Source organism: Glycine max, chromosome 13 (assembly GCF_000004515.6).
Source record: "Glycine max cultivar Williams 82 chromosome 13, Glycine_max_v4.0, whole genome shotgun sequence".
NCBI classification, from domain to species: domain Eukaryota; kingdom Viridiplantae; phylum Streptophyta; class Magnoliopsida; order Fabales; family Fabaceae; genus Glycine; species Glycine max.
This window is the reverse complement of record NC_038249.2, coordinates 17076072-17092955: the sequence shown is the minus strand read 5'-3', so window position 1 is coordinate 17092955 and position 16884 is coordinate 17076072. Positions and strand designations below refer to the sequence as shown.

At 30.9% G+C, this 16884-nt stretch overlaps 1 protein-coding gene and 1 long non-coding RNA gene across 3 annotated transcripts; both read right to left on the bottom strand.

The window, feature by feature from the left end:
• Nucleotides 1-1340: 1340 nt before the first annotated feature.
• On the bottom strand, nucleotides 1341-4242 carry LOC102664531 (uncharacterized). Of its 2 annotated transcripts, XR_001384166.3 has the most exons (6): nucleotides 4084-4242; nucleotides 3539-3672; nucleotides 3215-3264; nucleotides 2816-2904; nucleotides 2497-2562; nucleotides 1341-1918 (listed from the first exon to the last, which is right to left on the bottom strand). XR_001384166.3 is itself a non-coding variant. In XM_041008722.1 (5 exons), exons 2-5 carry the CDS (start codon nucleotides 3262-3264, stop codon nucleotides 1893-1895), a joined length of 231 nt encoding a protein of 76 aa, XP_040864656.1. In that variant the 5' UTR covers nucleotides 3265-3672; nucleotides 4084-4242; the 3' UTR covers nucleotides 1341-1892. The 2 variants fall into 2 exon arrangements, 1 of the variants encoding a protein (XP_040864656.1); XM_041008722.1 differs by having other exon boundaries at nucleotides 3215-3672.
• Nucleotides 4243-4681: 439 nt separating this feature from the next.
• On the bottom strand, nucleotides 4682-6205 carry LOC102664657 (uncharacterized). Its single transcript, XR_417375.4, has 3 exons — nucleotides 6134-6205; nucleotides 5443-5498; nucleotides 4682-5128 (listed from the first exon to the last, which is right to left on the bottom strand). It is a non-coding gene; the product is annotated as an uncharacterized lncRNA (long non-coding RNA).
• Between the last annotated feature and the right edge of the window lie 10679 nt (nucleotides 6206-16884).

Sequence of the window (16884 nt, the reverse complement as noted above, 5' to 3'; positions counted from 1 at the left end):
TTGACTCTTAAATTGATATTTGTCCTGGTCATATTATTTTCCAATACTTAAATACAACAGTTATTTTTCAGTGTCTGCACATGTTTAATATTCCATGCAATTTGAGCTTACTTTTTTTTTAACTGGTATTTGTACCCTCGGGATGCACGGACAAATGGTTGGCATTAAAAGACTAATTGACATTTTTATATTATAAGATTAGATTGTTTTTATATAATATCATATGACAAAGCTTTTAATAATTTTAAATATTTGCATTCAAAATTATAATCAACATTTTTGTATAATAAATAAGTTTAAATCACCACTTGACTAAATTAAATACGTTATATTTTTTCTTAAATTTTTAAAATCATTTATTATATATAAAATAATATAATTTTACGTAAATGTCTAGGTAAATTACCAGAGATAATAAGATATTTATCTTGTAGGCAAATTACTATATGATATTAACCAGTTAGTTATGGGTGCGTTCGCATAGGTTGAGTTCGTTGTTATGCCATTTATCGATTTTTAGTGGCTTTTTGTTGTTACTTTTCATATACATTTCCGTTTAAAGACATTTTTTTTATTTAATTACTATTATTATATTATTTTTATGTTGAAAACTATCATAAAATTTAATTTACATTCATCTTAAAATATAATTGACTAAATTTTTCTCTTGTAAATATTACTCTTTTTTGTTATAGAACTTTGTAACCCTGCTCTATTTTAATATTTACTATTGAATAAACAAATTAATTAACGAAATATTTTATTTAATTAGATGTTTTAAATTTAAATCCATAAAAATATAATTCTATTAAAAACTTGGAATAAGAATTTATCCCACATTATAATCTTATATGTAATTTAATTTAAAATAATTATATATTTATAGTTTTTAAATATCAGTGATCATAGAAAAAGAATTTTATATATTCTAAATATTTAATTCTAGAAATAAAAAATATTTCACTTAAAAATATAATAGATTTTATTTTCAAACTATACATCATTTGATGCGAAAAGAGTAGAAGAAGGTATTATCATATGAAAAGTGTAAAAAATAATATTATATACTTAAAATAAATTTATGTCAAACAAAAAAATAAAATAAAATAAAATATTTTATGAATAGTATATTTAAAGTGAAAATACATTAAAAAGTACTTAACAATGTATGGCCTATAGTATGATTTTTTTTTTTCATTTTTTACCCGAGTTAAATAAATTTGATGTATAATAATAATAATAATAATAATAATAATTATTATTATTATTATTATTATTATTACAAATAGAAAGATATCTAGGATACAAAAACGCATTCTATCACATGTAAAAAAGAACAGAAAGATCAAACCCCACAATCCCATAACAACAACGTACTGCTAGAAAACACATGACCGTATTACTATCAAAAGATCCCATCACGCTTTTAAAAGACTCCCACCATATATAGTTAAGAATCCTATACATCAAAGCTTTTAACCACACCCCTTCTAAACAATATTGTATATTCGGACCACTGAGATACCATCTTCATATCATTATTTTTGAAGCTTTCTCCAAGTAAAATGAATACTCCTACACACCTTTTCATGATTGGAAGTATGCTAAAAGAGCCCAATGCTAAATTTATCTCGCAATAGCTTCGAAATACACAAAATTGAATCTGATAAAAAGTTGTTTTTGCCAAAATTCTCTGACTGCTTTATAGTTCAGTAACCCAATTCCCACGGACACAAACTCCCTCAATAATCCTCCATGCCCACCAACCATTTGATACTGTGCGTGAACAAAAAAAATATCACCATTCAAACCGTTGTCTCATCCAGACATCTCTATGCAAGCTCTGGTATTAAGAATTCGGCCTGATAAAGGATACTGCAAACCTCTGCTTTCTAGTGTTCCATTGCCAAGAAAACACCTGTACATCTTCCAACATTGTGACATCAGTGTGCTGCATTTTTTTTGTCAGCAAAATGAATATTATAAAAAGCACAAAAGAAAGAAGGTAGTAAGAAAAAGCGCTCAATTTTGATACATAAAGCAGTAACTATGATTGTAAAAAATTCCAAGGAGCTTAAAAGGAGGAAAAAGAAAGAGAAAGTTGTCATGGTTACACGTTCATCTACCGGCACATCCCTGATATCCATTTTAGAGAAAGGAAAACCCTTGAACTCCGAGACCAAGCAAGATGATGTAAAATATATTTAAGATGGAATACTTTGGAAATCAAGTCAAGTTGAAGCAGCAACTATTAACTATTATCAAGCAGAACATAGAGCTCAAGTATACTTGTAAATAACTAAAAGGAGCACAGAGATGGCCATTTATGGGAGGAAGTAAGAGAGTGACACACATGATACACACAGAGAAGCTATTAACAAAAGATACAACGATCTCACAAGACATTAAAGCATAAAATTATAGTGTCAGCAATGGCAAAATGCCAGATATGTAATTTAAATAATCAACAACTACTAATCTTGCAAAATATCTTACATCTTGGATCATACTGAAAACATCCTTGATAGCCAGGGGTATGATACCATGAGAATTTTGGTCTCCCTGCACGTTATTATTGAAAACAAAATTAGATTTTAGAGACATAACTGGAAAGATCATGTCTATACAGAAAGTATAAATTAGATAATGCAGTATAAAGGCATAAAGTATTTTAAGACAAAACCAAGAAACATGACAAAGTAAAATGTGGTAAGACTGTAAACAAAACTATAAGTTAATCAAGCATTAGCAAGCAAAAGCATGCTACAACAACACCATAAAGAAGGCCTCAAACTGGGAGAGGAGCATGAGCTACCCTCTAGGTTCATCTGTGTGGCCATGTCCCTCCTTGAAAGAGCAGGAGATACATTGGTGTCTGCATCTTTGAAACCATCAAACTTTCCCCTATAAGTTGGAACCAACATAAAAAATGACACATCATAAGCACAAAAGTATAGTTTTAAAATTACATAAGACAATCATCTCATCATTATGGATACAATTGTCAACCATTAACGCATATCATTAGTGTTATCAACATAAAATGGTCTGGTCAACAAACCCGATCACAATTCTCATATTACAATTTAAGTTCATGATTTAAGTGATGCTTCTTGAATTAAAGTAGCAACAGGAGAATTTAAGTGAAAAGAAAAAAAAAGTTGGGATTGAAGAATGAGAGAAAAAATTGAAAGGCTTTTGATTGATTAAATACCTTTCTCCATAAGTCAATACCTGCCTTCCTATATCCTCTGATGCAATCATCTGCAAAAGCAATGAGTTTTGAAACACATGACGTACTATATGAAATCAAACCAACCCAATTCCCCTTTCTAGATGTGACAAAGCGTGTAGAGAAATCCAAAATAGATCATACTATAGAAGGAAGCAAAGATGCAAGAGAGACAAATTATTTTTAATTCAGGTGCGGAGGGAAGAGTAAATGAAAGAAATTCTATATCATGCAAACTACTAGTGCGAGTTAGAGAGAGCATACTCTGGACTCTAAATTCATTAGAACTGCAGATTTCGTCGATACCTTGGCATGGTCAAGCTGTACCTATGTAACTGCCATTGTAGGAAGCCCATATTTAATTTGGCACATATCAGGATTCACAGCAAGAGACAAAAAGCAACGTAGATTTAATCCATGGGGAAGGTGACCTTGAGTTCCTGAAATACAATCACGACCAGATAAAATAGCTTCACAGCAAGGACAATCCATAAAAAGAGTCAAAAAAATAAAAACATGGCTTCATTAACCCAACATCTAAAACTCAGAGTGACCACTTTCCAGCAAACAACAACACAATTGATTCCCGACTACACATTCCTTAAAATGATCACAAAGGAAACCAATATATGTCATTTTTCTCATTGCCATTCACTTCACCACCCTTCTTCCCAGCCTCCATTCTCGACAACATCATCTTTTACCCAAAAAAATAAAAAAAAAGTTAACTCAAATGAAACAGAACATTACCAAGAATTTTTTATTGAAAAAAAAATCGAACACATAAAAATTAATAAACTATATAGCAAAATTTCATAATTAAAAATAAAAAGGGTTGATAGATTGAGTACCTGGTAGTGTTGGAAATGAAATTTAGGTCTGTGAATTTAATCCATGGACACCCACCTTTCACTTCACCACCGTTCTTCCCAACCTCCATTCTCGACAACATCATCTTTTACCCAAAAAAAAGTGAACTCAAATGAAACAGTAAAATAGAGATCTATAACAATATTAGCGATCATGTTATTGACAAAGACAAAAACATAAGTATGAAAGATGATATCCCCCCCCTAAAGCAATAATGGAAAATGACAGATATTGACTAACATTTTAAGGAGAATGATTGTAGAAAACAAAATAAAATTAAGGAGAATGGAGTGTCTAAAAATCAGGACTGTTAAAAAATAATAAATCCCAGACAGGGAATATATCACCCAAGAAAAAGAAAAGAGAGATATAATTGAAAAAGTAAAGCATGCATAGTTCCATTCTTAAATACCATATCAGGCAGGATCAATGTCACAACTGGGAAAAATAACTATTAGCTAAGAAGAAAACATTCATAAGAACAAACAAAATTAAAACCTTGCAAATAAAGACAAATAGTAATGAAAAAAACATGCATAAGCGGGAAAATAAAAAAGGAATAAAAAACAAACCGTAAAAATCAGTAAGAAAAAATAACTATTAGTTAAGAAGAAAACATGCATAAAAACAAACAAAATTAAAACCATGCAAATAGAGAAAAATAGTACTGAAACAAACATGCACAACAGTAAAAGGGAAAATAACTTGCCTGCAGTCTTAAATACCATATCAGGCAGTCAAGATCAATGTCACAACTGAAAAAAATAACTATTAGTTAAGAAGAAAACATGGATAACAACAAACAAAAATAAAACCTTGCAAATAAAAATAAATAGTAATAAAACAAAGACGCATGACGGTAAAAGGGGAAAAACTTTCCTGTTGGATGCTTTTATGCATGACTATGCCATGTGGTTTGATGGTTATAGTTTCTGGTGATTATGCCTTTGCACTTTTATTCGATCACTTCTTCTTCTCTTTGGATTGTTTTGCATTTCCGGGTGTTGTCTGGGGAGATCTTCCCTGCTATTATTTTAAACATACCAAACAAAATAAAAACATAATAGAAACATAGACTATAAGAAAATGATATTGTCTTGCTAGAAAACAATACCTTATGCATGCACACGCGCGTACGCACACACACACACACACACACACATATATTCATAGTGCTCGAATATTAGTGTTATTTAAAATGAAAACTATACACATATAAATATACGATTCTAACTACAAATCTAATAAAATGTTGTAATGAAAATATATCTCATGTGAAAAATAAATAATTTTAAAAGTGCCACAAATTTAAAATTAAAATAAGAAATAAGAAAACATACCCAAAAATATCATCTTGACATTTGATCAAACACATAACCTGCAACCAGTAAATGTCCTAATGAACATGATCAGAAAATGAATAATTGTGAGCACTAAAAATAATCCTGCAGACAATGGGAAAAGGCATGTCAAAAGAGGATTTATCGTCTAGGGCACACATGCATCTTGATAACAAACCAAAAAACCTAAGATAATAGAGAATTAGATATTTGTTCTAATCAATATAAATATACAATTCTAAATACAAATCTATTAAAATGATGGAATGAAAATATATCCCATTTGAAAAATAAATAATTTTAAAAGTGCCACAAATTTAAAATAAAATAAGAAATAAGAAAACATACCCAAAAATATCATGTTGACATTTGATCAAACACATAACCTCCAACCAATAAATGTCCTAATGAACATGATCAGAAAATGCATAACCATGAGCATTAAAAATACCACTGACACACATACACCCTGATCCAAATAAAAATTGCAAAAATAAAAATAGCAAAAATCGCAAAAAGATACTGTGAGGTGGAGAGCTTGCATGCAAATTCAGATAATTAAGCATTGAGGAAAATTCATAAAAATTATAGCTTACCTCGTAGACTATCCCGTAAAACTCTAAACCATATCAGAAATATGAGTTTAAGGAAAAAATAGCAACAAAGTATCCAAAAACAAACCAAAACGCACCATTTGCAGCACCCCTTTAATCTTCCTCTCTGCCTTCTTCGTTTCCTGTGGTTTGATCTACGCCTTGGCAGTCTACATAATAATAATAATAATAATAATAATAATAATAATAATAATAATAATAATAATAATAATAATAATAATAATAATAATACGAAGCTTCTTCGTCGATAGCTTGGTAAGCAGGAAGATAAAAATGGAACCAAAAACAAAGTAGAAAAATGAGCAAGAAAAAAATGAATTAAACTCCTCCCATAAGTTAGATGAGACAACTTTTATAAGAGTTAAGTACATAAGTTGATCCAAACAGGGTTTTAGGGGCACTTCAAATAGGCTCAACAAAACTAAATGCAACAACTCACAAAAAGCACCAATGTAGAGATAATAATGGAAGCACATCTCACCAGAACATGTAGAGATAATAATGTACAATGCACAAATAGCACCAAGAAACCTGCAATTAAAAAACATCAAAACCCAATTGATTCTAAAGAAATCGGATGAAAGTTAGACCATCAATAAAATTATAAAAAAGGGAAGCAAAAGTCAAAACTTTTCCATTCAACAAAAAATGGACAACGGCAAAGGGACCAAAAACACAGGAAAACAAAAACTTAACATGCATCAGAACAAAAAGAAAAACATGCATGAGAAGAACAACAGGAAAAGAAAAGCAAAACCTCGTTTGCCATCGAAAAATGCACATCAACAAAACCAAGCACGACGAGAAGCAAAAGTTAAAACTTTTCCACTCAACAAAAAATGAACAACAATATAACAAAAAATAATTATTATTAAGAAGAAAACATGCATAACAAAAAAAAAAATTAAAACCTTGCAAATAGAGACAAATAATACCAAAACAAACATGCACAACAGGAAAAGGGAAAAAAAACTTGCCTGCAGGATGCTTCTTCGTCGATAGCTTGGTAAATGGAAAAATAAAAAAGGAACCAAAAACAAAGTAGAAAAAATAGTAAGAAAAAAAATAACTATTAGTTAAGAAGAAAACATGCATAACAACAAAAACTCAACAGAAAATCAAAGCAAAAACTGGAAGTGAAGATGGAAGAGACGGACCCCAAAAATGGAGAAGAAAGAAAGCACGGAGGAAACCTTGTGTAGCAAACAGAAAATGGAAAACCTCATCAAGGGGAAAACTCAATGACAAGTGAAGCTAGAAGAAACAGACCACAAAAATGAAGAGAAAAAAATCAAACGGGAGAAGGTGAGGAAATGACGAAACACAGTTCAGAGGAAACAACGGGAGAAGGCTGGAAAAGGAGGCACATGGAGCAACCAAAGCTTGAAGCGGAAAGAAAATGACTTTCTTGTGGCTGGTTGTGTTTGAATCGAAAGAGAAGAGAAGAAAATAGAAGAAGAAAAAAAGGAAGAGGCACGGGAGAAATAGAGAGAGAAATGGAATTAGGCACAGAAGAAGAAAGAAAGGAAGAGACATGAGAGAAATGGACAACTGCAGGGTCACGTGTCAATCTTAGAAAATTTTCAAAATTCCAATTCTGTTAACTGCAGGGGGACACATGTCACCACCTGGAGCATGGGCACAATAGGCATTTCCCTAGACAACTCTTTTATAAGACTTATAGTATAGATATTTTATATTTTATACATAAAAAATTATAGGCACTTTTTCAACTAAACCAATTTATACTACACTACAGTTTATAGCTATTTACCTTTCATGTATTTTTCATATTCACATTTTTATTCAATCAACTGAATTATAAGTTTTCGGCTTTTAAATTAACTTATAAATTTCATCTAGTTCATCAGCTTTAGTTAACTTAGAATCTAGTTTTACCAATCACACCCATAAGCCAAAGACAGAACAAATGACAAAATTATCGCCCTAACCAAATGGTAGAAGATAATTAAAATCCGAATCACCTGTTTTTTTTTTTTTTACTTTTGTTATTGATAGATAAAATCTTAGTAAGCATGTAAGTTACTTTGTAATAAAAAAGGAAATTAACCTAGACTAGAGAGTGATTGTGCGGAATACATTTTCAGTAATTAATCTCCTTGTGGAAGACTAGTTGGTTTTGTTTTATCACGAAAAGAACATGGACTTCATTAAATCATGATTTAATTGATAAAAAAGCGATAAATTCTATAATTTGATAAATGAAAAGAATTAATAAAATGAATGGAATTAATTTTTTTTAATTAAAAACAATACTGTTTTTCATTAAGGTTGAGGTTCTTAATTCCCGTAAAAAAGGGTTAAGGTTCTTAATTAATAATTAAAATAAAGTTCATGTCATTTTTTTGACATATAATAAATAAATTCATGTCTATAATTGATCAAAAAGTTGAAAAACAATTCTTTCAATATTTTTATCTAATGATTATTGAGGAGGGGATCCACTTACTCCACCTGTAAAGTTTTTAGAGTTATTCCTTATCATTCATCATTCATTCTCCTAAGATCTAATGGTTATAATAAGTAACTAATCTTAATTATTACATCTCAAGAAAGGAATTACTCTTCAAATAAATAATCCCTTTCTTGATTATTTATTAGCTAGAGATTAGGAAACAACTTAGTTTGCAATTTGATGATTTTATTAGGAGTTGTAAAATTATTTACATCATCAATTAATCATAAATCCTTTTTAATATAACCTTTAAATAATTATTATAGAATTAATAAATTTACAATATATGGTAATTTCTAGTTTGATGAAAGTGTAAAAGGCCTTATTAAGTTTATATTATCTTTACACGTATAATTTATTCTTATTTTTTTTAATTAATGAAAGTATAAGAGACGCAACTGTGATCGAAATTGTGCTAAAAACATCTCACTCTCCTACTTCATTTGCATTGCAAGGGAAAAAATGTCCAAATCAATGGGCCTGTGAAGAAAACTCTTCGAATGAGAGCAAAGAAAATCGGGTAAAAGCTATCTTTTGTTTTCAATCATCGAATTTACGTACCCGTCACATAATTAATCATTTTCAAGATTGGGACAAATTGTGCATTATGCTACATACAAAGTATGAACGCCTTTATATTAAAACTAGTCTGCAACCCGTGTACATGCACGGGTTGTTTGGCAAGCGTTTTCTAAATGTTGATGGACACCAAAATAATAAAGTTGATTAATAGGAAAATGGAGGTTAACAACAAAATGTTGATTGAGAACAAAGTTGATTAACAGCAAAATAGGATAAGTAAACATTAACAGAGATTGTTGGAACTAAAGGTAGTCTAGTTGCTGTCAGTATCCTCCCAATCCTCCTGTCTCCTAATTATGATATCCCAAATTTTTTCATAATACCTATAGTAAATAGAGATTTCATCTCCATCATCAAAATCCATTTCTTCAAGAAAATCGTTTCATGGTTGGAGAACACCTTTTCTACCAATAGGAGGATTCAACTATATAAGGTTTAATTGCAAACAATATAGATTTTCATTTTCTGAAATGGAGTCAAATTTCATTAGACATTAAAATTTGCTAATTTAATTTGGGGTATTCTTCTTTTCTTTCCCTAAAACATGACTTAATAATAATAATAATAATAATAATAATAATAATAATAATAATAATAATAATATACATAAGAGAAAAAATAGAATTAGGGTATTCTTCTTTTCTTTCTTTATAAAGAAGTTGAACGACCAAAGCAGTCCAAGATTATATAAAAAAATGGCCTAACTTAATGACAAAATTCAAAATTAGATAATCTCAATTATCATGAGACATGACATTCTAGGGTCTAGAAAAGATGAAAAATAAATGCATCAGAGCATGTGCACTCAGAATGCTTTTATCTAATAAGCACGCTACCCTGTCAATCGTAGCATAATTAGATATCACCAACTGAAACTCGGCAAGAATCAGGTTTAAATTAAATGCTTAAAAAATATTAAGCAAAAAATTAAGATGAGTAGAATTTAAATAATGCAGGAAAAAATGGTGGACAACTAAATTGAATTAAAGCTAGTAGCAAACAGTAAGTATGAGAGAAGGTTAAAGCCTCAACTGTTGGAGAAGTTGCACCATCAGATCCTGCAGTTTCCTAAAACATGACTTAATAATAATAATAATAATAATAATAATAATAATAATAATAATAATAAAGAACAATAAATCCCGAAAACATGACTTAATAAACTCTAGTTGAAGGTCTTTTTTATGTTGTGGTTGTTATTATTATTATTATTATTAGTATTATGTTGGCTCTAGCTGAAAAGGGAAAGTGTAGGATTCCTAGTTAGGAACCTAAAATGTTAAATTGTAGTGCAATGTGTTGAACGTGTTTGAAACATGAGTGTGATGTCGTGGGTATTGTATAATTCATTAGCAGTGTCTGCATGCAAAAATTATTTTAGGGGTTGGACTTGAATTAGGAAGGTGAGACCCTAACGGATTCTTCGGAGTCTAGGTATTGGGGGTAAAGACACTCAGTTTGAGTGCTCCTTTAAGTCTATGTCGATCCCATATGGTTGGAGCATTCTCGCAAAACAGAGTGACCCTGACTAGTCACCTTATGATTTTACTTAGTGAGAGTGTCCTGACATACCTATTGTGTGGTGTGTCTTGTTATGTACTCCTAAGCGCCCTAGTGTGGCTTTTCACTGACATGGTACCGCATTGCACTATAGGCTTGAGTCTTAGTATAATTGTTGCATAATGTCTGCTAATTATTTATTATGAAATTAATGAGTGTTATTACATCTTGACCCGAGTGCGTGATTCATGTTTAATATGATTGATGATTGAAAAATGAATTTTAAATGATAAAGTGGTGAGGTGACGTGGATTATATTAAGTTGAGTTATGTTATTAATACTTTTATAATTTATTTTGATCATGTCTTTGTTTATTTATATTTTTTTAGAAATGTGATAACTCACTCCCTGTGTGCTATTTGTGTTTGGATCCTGTGATGATCTCAAACCTTGTGCTCGTGGGAGCAGATGACTAGGTGGATGACTTTAAAGAACCTCATGCTAGAAGACGCTATGACACAATGCTCTAATAGGATTTGAAATTGGGGATGAGTTTTTATTTTAATTGCATGATGTTATTTTATTTTATTTTACCTCACTTATTTAACAAAATTTCTTTTGTAAACTTTGACGGCCTTGTTCTGAGTCGGATATGCTTTTAATAAGTTTTATTTGGCAATAGTGAAGTGAATGTCAACCTTTTATCCACATGAATTTGTTTATCTGTATTTTTATATGTTTTATTTATTTATATGTATGTCAGGGTAGAGGGTGTCCCATTGTCTAACCAAAATGAATCAAGAAGACATTCCAAAGCTTAGTGATGCAAGTTCTCAAACCAAGAATTGTGTCATTTCTAAAACTTAAAGATAAATTTAATAAATTTAAAGACAATAATTTGAAGAGCACAATGAGCCCAAGAGTTCAAACCTAAGGTGCAACTATAGGCTGAAGTTTATTTGGATGAATTACATAGCTTTTGGCTAAAGAACTAATTAAGACCCATTTTCTAATTTTCCTATGAATTTTCACATTTATTTATCATGTAATAATTTCAAATGACTCACAATATGTTTTTGGTCAATTTTTATGTTTTTAGGCTTTTTAAGCCATTATAGTTGTTAGTGGGGTTTTTATTCCTAGTGGGAAATAAATGTAAGTGGGAATTTAGTTATTAGTGGGATATTTAGAGACAATCTTAGCCTATAAATAGGAGAAACTTTGTAGCTTTGAGGGAGATTGAGTCTGAATGATAGTTTGAGTTTTCTCCATTTTGTGAGAGCTTCCCTTTATTCTTGAGCAAAGAACTGAATATGAACTTACCAAGACAACTTGTGGCAATTAAATCTATGATTTATCACTCGTATTCTCACCTATTTCTTGAGTGTGATATCAATATCCTTTTCCTAAAACAAAACTAAACCAATTTCTAAATCTGAATTCTTCAACATGATTTGTCTTGTTTCCGTATTCGTATCACTTTTTTTCCTAAATAAGCTTAAAATTGGATCCTATGTGGTAGCTCACCCAAGATTAGCACCAATAAGTATCCCAAGAAATTTAAAAGGCAACATTGCAGCTGAACAATGAAGAAATGTTTGTTGGACAAGTGGTCTCAATAACTTAAGAGGAGGGGATGAATTAAGTTTCAAAATTTCTCACTAACAAACTTTTAAACATGCAAGACAAAATTGATTGCAATAACATAAATGAGATAAAGGAAGAGAAAAATGCAAACTCCATTTATACTAGTTCGGCCACTTCTCGTGCCTATGTTCAGTCCTCAAGCAACCTACTTGAGATTTTCCACTATCTCTGTAAATCCTTTACAGACTTTGAACACACCTTGAGATCCCTCACCCTTATATTCCAAGATTCTCCAAAAGACAACCGGTCTCTTGATTACAATTTTCATAATCCAAGAGACAACCAGTCTCTTGATTACAACTGACTTTCTGATATGAACATAAAGATTTCTCTCCTTTACAATGGATGATACAAATTGAAGTTCCTAGAGGAATTTCTCTCTTTTAGAGATAATAATACAATTTGAAGTTCCTGGATGAATTCTCAATAGATTTACAAGTGTTTGTCCAAAAGTTGTTAAGAGAGCATTTGACAATTAAGTTCTCTTAAAATATCTCTCTCTTGCTTTTTGAAGTCAGACACACATATATACAAGCCCTTTGTGCCTTTTCAAAATGGTTTGAAGAGATGTGTCTTTTCAAAAAGCTTTTTCTGAAATTCTCACTTGTAATCGATTATAGGTTTCTGATAATCGATTACACAGTTATATTTTGAAGGGTCATGACTTTTCAAAGTGTTTTATGAAGTGTTGTTGCTGGTAATCGATTACAAACATCTAGTAATCGATTACATGATTCAAAATTCAAATTCAAAACCCTTTTTAAAAGTTGTTTTTTCTGAAGTGTCGTTGCTGGTAATAGATTACACTGCCTGGTAATCGATTACCAGAGCCTTGATCTCTTGGAAACACTTGTTTTGAGACAAAAGCTTGATCTTGAATTAATCTTGAAGCAATGCTTGTTTGTTGAAGCAACCTTGTATTAATCTTGAAGCAATGCTTAACCTTTGAATGTTTGTTGAAGTTGTTGGATCGAGTGGCCTCAGAATAATTAAGAAGGGGGGTTGAATTCAGGCGGTTAGTCCTTGGCGAATTCTTTTTGGCAAAGGGAGAAGAGAATGAAAAGATGAATAGCGCAAGTTTTCAAGGTTTAGAAAACCAGAAAACTTCATAAAGCTTTTGGTACAAAGAAGAAGAAGAAGTTTAAAGAGATTCAAGGCTTGTAAAGGATTGATTGAATAAGTGTAAAAAGTATTGAAAAGCAAATCAAAGCCTTGCTTTTATAGACTCTTCATGTCTGGCCAAGAGGACCATTTAGAAGAGTTATAACTTTTAGAAAAACTTAAAACCAATTTGAAAAAGTCAAAATCCTTTTGAAGAGTTACATCTTTTGATTTTATTCAGAAACAATCACTGGTAATCGATTACCAAATCAGTGTAATCGATTACACAAAGCTTTTATGTGAAAGGATGTGACTCTTCACATTTGAATTTGAATTTCAATGTTCAAAGGCACTGGTAATCGATTACCAAAACATTGTAATCGATTACAGCTTTTTGAAATTAATTGGAAAGTTGTAAATTCAATTTGAAAACTTTTTCAAAACAATTTTGCTACTGGTAATCGATTACAACAATCTGGTAATCGATTACCAAAGAGTAAAAACTCTTTGGTAAACATGTTTTGAGAAAAATCATGTGCTACTCAATTTTTGAGAAAAACTTTTCATACTTATCTTGATTAAGCCTTCTCTTGATTCTTGAATCTTGAGTCTTGAATCTTGATCTTGATTCTTGAGATCTTGAACCTTGAATCTTGATTCTTGACTCTTAACTTTCTTCTTGAGTCTTGAATTCTTCTTGATTCTATCTTGAACCCTTGAATTGTTCTTGATTCACTTGAGTTGTTCTTTGATTGATCTTTGAGCTTTTTGTCATCACCTTTGTCATCATCTTTTGTTATCATCATTGTTATCATCAAAACACCTTTGAATCACCTTTGATTCACCATGAAGCTCTGCTTCTACAGAAGTAATCTTGAAAGCAACCTTGTTTGATTATTCTTTGGCATCATCAAAACCATGTATTCATACATTCACATTCTCCCCCTTTTTGATGATGACAATCATTATCAAGAAATTTTTTTTTTGGCATCATCAAAACCTACATGATTTACATTCTCCCTTTTTTTATGATGACAACCATCTGTAGGTTAGGATGATGACAACCATTTGTAGGTTAGGAGTTAAAACAAAAGAATATCTATCTGTATAGTTTACTCCCCCTTGATTTTGCAATGATTGCTTATATGAAACAGTTGAAGATTGCATAGATTTCATATATAAAAAGTTGTCTCATAAGCCCTTATTATCTTATCTTTTATCTATCTCTCCCCTTTTGTCAACATCAAAAACAAATCATGAGCAGAAGGGAGAAACACATTCAGCAATTTATAATGCATTAAAAGAGTAGAGAATGTCATATTGTTCAAGTATCATTTCATGGCCCTAAAGAAAATGTTACCGCTTGTTGAAATATATGAGAATCAAATGATATCAAAAGGCCTTTATCACATAATTGATGAATACTTAATAAACTATGCTTAAGATCATCAATAAGTAAAGCATTTTCTATGGAGGTAGAGGGATTTGTATCTATTTTTCCAACTCCAACAATTTTACCTTTGTTTGTTGTCTTCATAGGTCACATGTACACTATTTTTGGGAGAAATATGAATAAACTTTGATGCATCTCCCACCATGTGTTTGGAGCAACCGCTATCAATGTGTCAACTTTGCTTCAAGGAGTCCATCATTCATAAAATCATATTTTGATTTTGGTACCCAAATTTTCTTGGGTCCTTGAATGTTAGTTTTGAGTAAGGATCCTTTTGGAACCCATACCATTTTTCCAATGCTACTACCATTTTTTCTAATATAACATGTTGATGCACTATGATCTTTCTTACCATAGTAAAAGCATGTTAACAAAGGAGAACTAGCCTTTTGAGTGGATGCAAAGAAATTTTTATGCATCTTTTGTTGATATTCAGGATTATATCCTAATCCAACCTTATCCAAACACACAACTTTGTTTGCCTAATATAATATCTAAATTATTTTTACCAAGAGTAACATTGGCAAGAACAATTTTTAAATCTACAATTTCTTCTTTGAATTTATCACAACATTCACATGAATGAGATGCTTTAATGCTTTCTTGTACTAAGCATTTTGTAGATGATTGGTCTTTATCTACTGATTTTAATGTTTTAACTTCAGATTTAAGATTTTCTAACTCTACATTTAACTTCAAAATTTTCTTTTTTAAACTTGAAATATGAAAAGGAGGGATTAAAAGTAAAAAAAAAAACAGAAAATATAAAAAATATAAATAAAGAGGATTTTTTGGCATCAGACCCAAGTTCACTTCAGCAACTATAGAAAGGAAGTCAAGCACAAGTCCACTCCAACAACTATAAAAATGGAGTCAAGCCAAGGAGAAAAGACACACTGAGTCTGAGAACACTCTAATACACACTCAGAACTCACCCTTAGGGGATTCTTTCTTCTCTCGCATCATTTTCTATTCCCTTTTTTTACATCCATTTTCTTCCATCAGATTCTAAACCCCTTTTCAAGTGTAAAATCCCTTATGGTTATGAGAGGCTAAACCCTTAGTTAGGGTCTAGCAGGCCTAAAAAGCCAAAAAATGTATTGTACACTTCATATTTATCAATGCAAACAGATATTTTCTTTTCTATTATCCTTTCTTACTTTTAATTTCATGCATCATTTATCCTTATATCATCTTTGGGGGTTAGGTGCTTGACAGAGGGTAATCCTTAGGAAGGTCTTGCATGCATCTGTTTTAGGAATTAGACGTTCGACAGAGAGTAATTTCTAATAGAACTAAAAAAAAGGGGTATCTTAATAAAATCATTGCTAGACATAAAGTGATTGCATTATGCCCATGCATCAAAGCAAACATCTAGAATTAGAACTTCATGCATTTTATCTATTGACTCTTTGCAAAGACATTTGGAAGATAGATAGGTAAAATAGGCTTGTCATCATGAGACATCAGAGACAAGTATTCTAATAAATGTGAGTAGGATAAATTCACGTCATTGATAGAGAAAAATCACAAATAATACATCTTAGGCAAATAAGGCATGCTAGGTTCTAACATTCTCATCCTATTGAATTCCATTTTATATCTTTTGTCTCTTTTTATCTATTATTTTAGTTATTGTTTCTTTTAAACTCATCTTTTCTTTTACCTTATCTCATCTTTTCTCTTATAAATTGAAAATTATCCAACACAAAGTACAAAACAAAATCTTTGTGAAAATCGACACTCGAACTTCCGAGTCTTTACTACTTGGACACTTGGTACACTTGTCAAACCGTTAACACTAGTGTATTAACTTTTGCCCTATATATCAATAGGGATTGCAGTTGGATGAAATTGTTACTCGTGAGGTGGAGTTTAAGGACATCAATAAAACTTTTGATTTACTGAGTAAAGGAGAGTGTCTTCGATGTGTGATTTGGATGGATAAATGAGTACATTATTATGCATTCCTAGCCCTTGGATCATGATTTGCAACATGAAAATATTGAAGTTTGCTTTTCCCTTTTGTATTTGATTAAAACTTATTCAATAACGCGGAGCTGCTATC